Consider the following 3,052-nt stretch of genomic DNA (forward strand, 5'->3'; position numbering starts at 1 on the left):
GAGTGGTGAAAGCCTTCAAACAGCCGAGGCAAGTGAGGTCGTCCATGGAATGCAGACTCGAGCATAGTATGAACATGAGGAAGGCAGTGCATGATTATGATTGTCAACCGGATATGATGAACTTGAAGATGATCCAAAATGTTCAAAGTTCGACTGAGCAGTAAAACAGTGGGAATTAAGTCACGTGCTTGATTATCTGAGATTGCAATCCCCATATGTTGATCACTTGCAACTCTATCTTCCACTATTATCACCATGTTGCAACTATGCCGCACAAACACTCCAGATCCCCCTATTCTTTGGATAGTGGTAGCAGCAGTGATTCATCGATCTCATTGATGGAGTGCACATATGTTCGCCCCAAGAAGTCTTCCAAAAAACGTGGGCACTCGAGCAAAGGCAATCAGAAGGCAAAGTAAGTTCCATATTCAAATTCATTACACCGAGATACTATAGATTACTGATATTGAACAGGAAAGCCAAGGTGAACAACAACTTGAATCTCGAAGTTCCGGAAGAGTTTCTTGCGGCAGCACGTGCAATGGCACGTTGTGTCAATTTGTTTTGCAATATGGAGAAACTCTTAAGGGTAGGTGCTCTCCTGCAGCAAGAGCAAGCCACGGAGAATGGAGAACTTGAAGAGTCCGAGGCCGAGCGTAAGTCCCGGAAGAAAAGACTTTCGAAACTGTAAGTCCCACTTTTGGTGTTTTGAGCCTACACTCAGATCTGCCTTTTTTAGTTCAACTAATACCATCGATCAGTACGAGCGCAGCTATCAACAGTTGCTTCAATTGGCTCTGGGACTCGGATCACTTATCACTGATCGTGTCAAGTCTCAGGAACTCGGTCATATCATGCGAAAGGTGAGTATATGCTACCTATATGCGCATATACTGTGTACTAATATACTATTTAGATGAATGCTATCATCAGTGGGACACGTTCAGATGATGCAACTTGCTTGAAGGTTCAAATTGGGCACTATGCAGCCCCTGAACCATTGAAAGAGGCTGTAAAGCCGACTATCTACAATGGCGGCTCACTGTCAAGGGTGTATATGGGCATCAACCACCCTGTGCTGGCTTCCTTCCTTTGTCCTATATCGGCACTTAAAGACTTCAATAAAGATCCTGCACAGTAAGTACTCTATTAGTTCTAGGTTTGTCACTGATGTTCTGTGTCTTAGGGCTAGAAAGTGGATGGCAATAGGACAGATTCGCATGACTGCGATCAATTTCCCGGTGTTTCTATGGGCCGGCAATCCACCTGCCAGCAACTACAATGAGGATGCCATGCACGAGGGCCTGTTCCAGGGCTATTTCCTCGAGCGCATAAGTGTTTAGTTGATGACATATGTTTTTATCTCACTAACATTCTGAATCACTAGATAATGCGTCATATTTTTACAGGTCCATCTACTGCATTAGGCGACGACTCGTGCGCTATGCGTTCATGCAACGTGTCCCTGCATGATATGACTACCATCGAAGCGGAGCATATAGCATATGCTTGCGTTCAGGTGAGTTTTCTTTTCATTCACATACTTAATACATCTGAATTATTGGTTTAATGTACTAGGCACGCTTCGCCATCAGCAACAAGAACAAATGGTTCGAGGCAGATGGTGAGTTCAATAACCGAGCCTTCTACTACAATATCATCGACTTCATTTGCGAGTGCGAGGACAGAGATTGGGCAGAGGGACTTCTCAAATGGTGGAACAGGTATGTTTTTTTTTTCACATTTTACCTAACTGATTACTTTTGCCTTAAGGGCATTGTTCAAGAACGAAAACAGACGCGAAGGTGGAATGGCCATAACTGACGACAACGGACCAGGCGACATGGCTGGATCTTCCTCGGCTCTGGTCAATGGTCTGGCCAAGATGCGAGCGCAGATGGCCGCTCGTGCAAGTGCAGCCAAACAACCTGCAGCACCCGAAACACCCAGACCTACCATCCCTACACCACCTCAAAGTTCTGTCACCCCGGATCTGGAACCTCCTTCAATGTCGATCAATCAATCTCCCAGGCCCCAATTGGCAAACACCCCCAGCCCATCAAAGTCGCCTGCACCCAGTGAACTGACACCAAACAAAGCTCTGTCTGATGGCGATGACATCAGTACCATCAGAAAGGGCAAGAAGAAAGCACCAGGTCATCCCAAACGTGTGGCACGCAGGAAATAGATCGGTATGTTTACAATATTTGCGATCGATTCATCAGAATTTTCATCTAATTACTCGCTCCAGGCTCTATTATGCTTCCTTCTCATCAAGGAAGAAGCCCCATCGCTCTGGACTTGGCGACTGCTTCTCAAATCTTTTTCAAATTGGACTTTGCCTCATTCTCACGCTGGGATTTTTGATGTTGTGTTCTCGTTACTTCTGACATTGCTTTGCATGTTTTCTCTCATTCAGTGACACCCTGCTAGTGCAGCAGGTTCTTTACATTGCAGCGCCTTACAATACTTTGTACTATCATGATGACAATTAATATTTGACTTTGACTGAATATCTCTGTGTGATTCACAATGTCTGAATAATCTAATTGAGATAATAATCTATTTGCCTAGAACACGTTGTACACGCTACGTCCATTGGAAATTTCAGGTTCTAAGTCTGCTCAGACATACTAAACCCTAACCCTGATATTTCTGACAGTGTCGACACCATATATATACCTATATATTGTTAGGTCTAGTATGAGCAATTTTTGTGATGTAGGGAGGACCGAACCGTTGGTCCAGTCCACGGTTTGGGGACATGCAGAATCGCAGAACCTGTTCTGAACCTGTTCGAACCTGTTCGAACCGATGGCAAGTCAGTATGTAGTTTAAGTGTAGTACTTATAGGCAGAGATGACGAAACATTTGGTATCCATATCGTACATAATGCAAAAAGAACAGTTCGGAATGCATCAGCATAAATGAGGGTAGAATCACCAGTAACTGTATCATGGGCACTAGATGAGCTGTGGTGGCGGTGGAATAAATGCCTGAGAAGTGTGCTTCTTTGCGGTTCTGAGGAGTGGGAATGGCCTTGTGCAGAGGA

The 3,052-nt window shown here is 44.7% G+C and overlaps 1 protein-coding gene across 1 annotated transcript; it reads left to right on the plus strand.

The window, feature by feature from the left end:
* Positions 1-266: 266 nt before the first annotated feature.
* EDB93DRAFT_1257377 (uncharacterized protein) lies at positions 267-2,188 on the plus strand (the record flags this gene model as incomplete). The annotated part of the gene is made up of 8 exons (XM_041454079.1): positions 267-415; positions 475-687; positions 740-863; positions 917-1,137; positions 1,187-1,335; positions 1,410-1,519; positions 1,579-1,724; positions 1,774-2,188. The coding sequence occupies 8 exons, from the start codon at positions 267-269 to the stop codon at positions 2,186-2,188; spliced, it is 1,527 nt and encodes a 508-aa protein (XP_041300841.1).
* Between the last annotated feature and the right edge of the window lie 864 nt (positions 2,189-3,052).

The sequence above is a fragment of the Suillus bovinus genome (assembly GCF_016758785.1).
Source record: "Suillus bovinus strain UH-Sbo-P2 chromosome Unknown EDB93scaffold_174, whole genome shotgun sequence".
NCBI classification, from domain to species: domain Eukaryota; kingdom Fungi; phylum Basidiomycota; class Agaricomycetes; order Boletales; family Suillaceae; genus Suillus; species Suillus bovinus.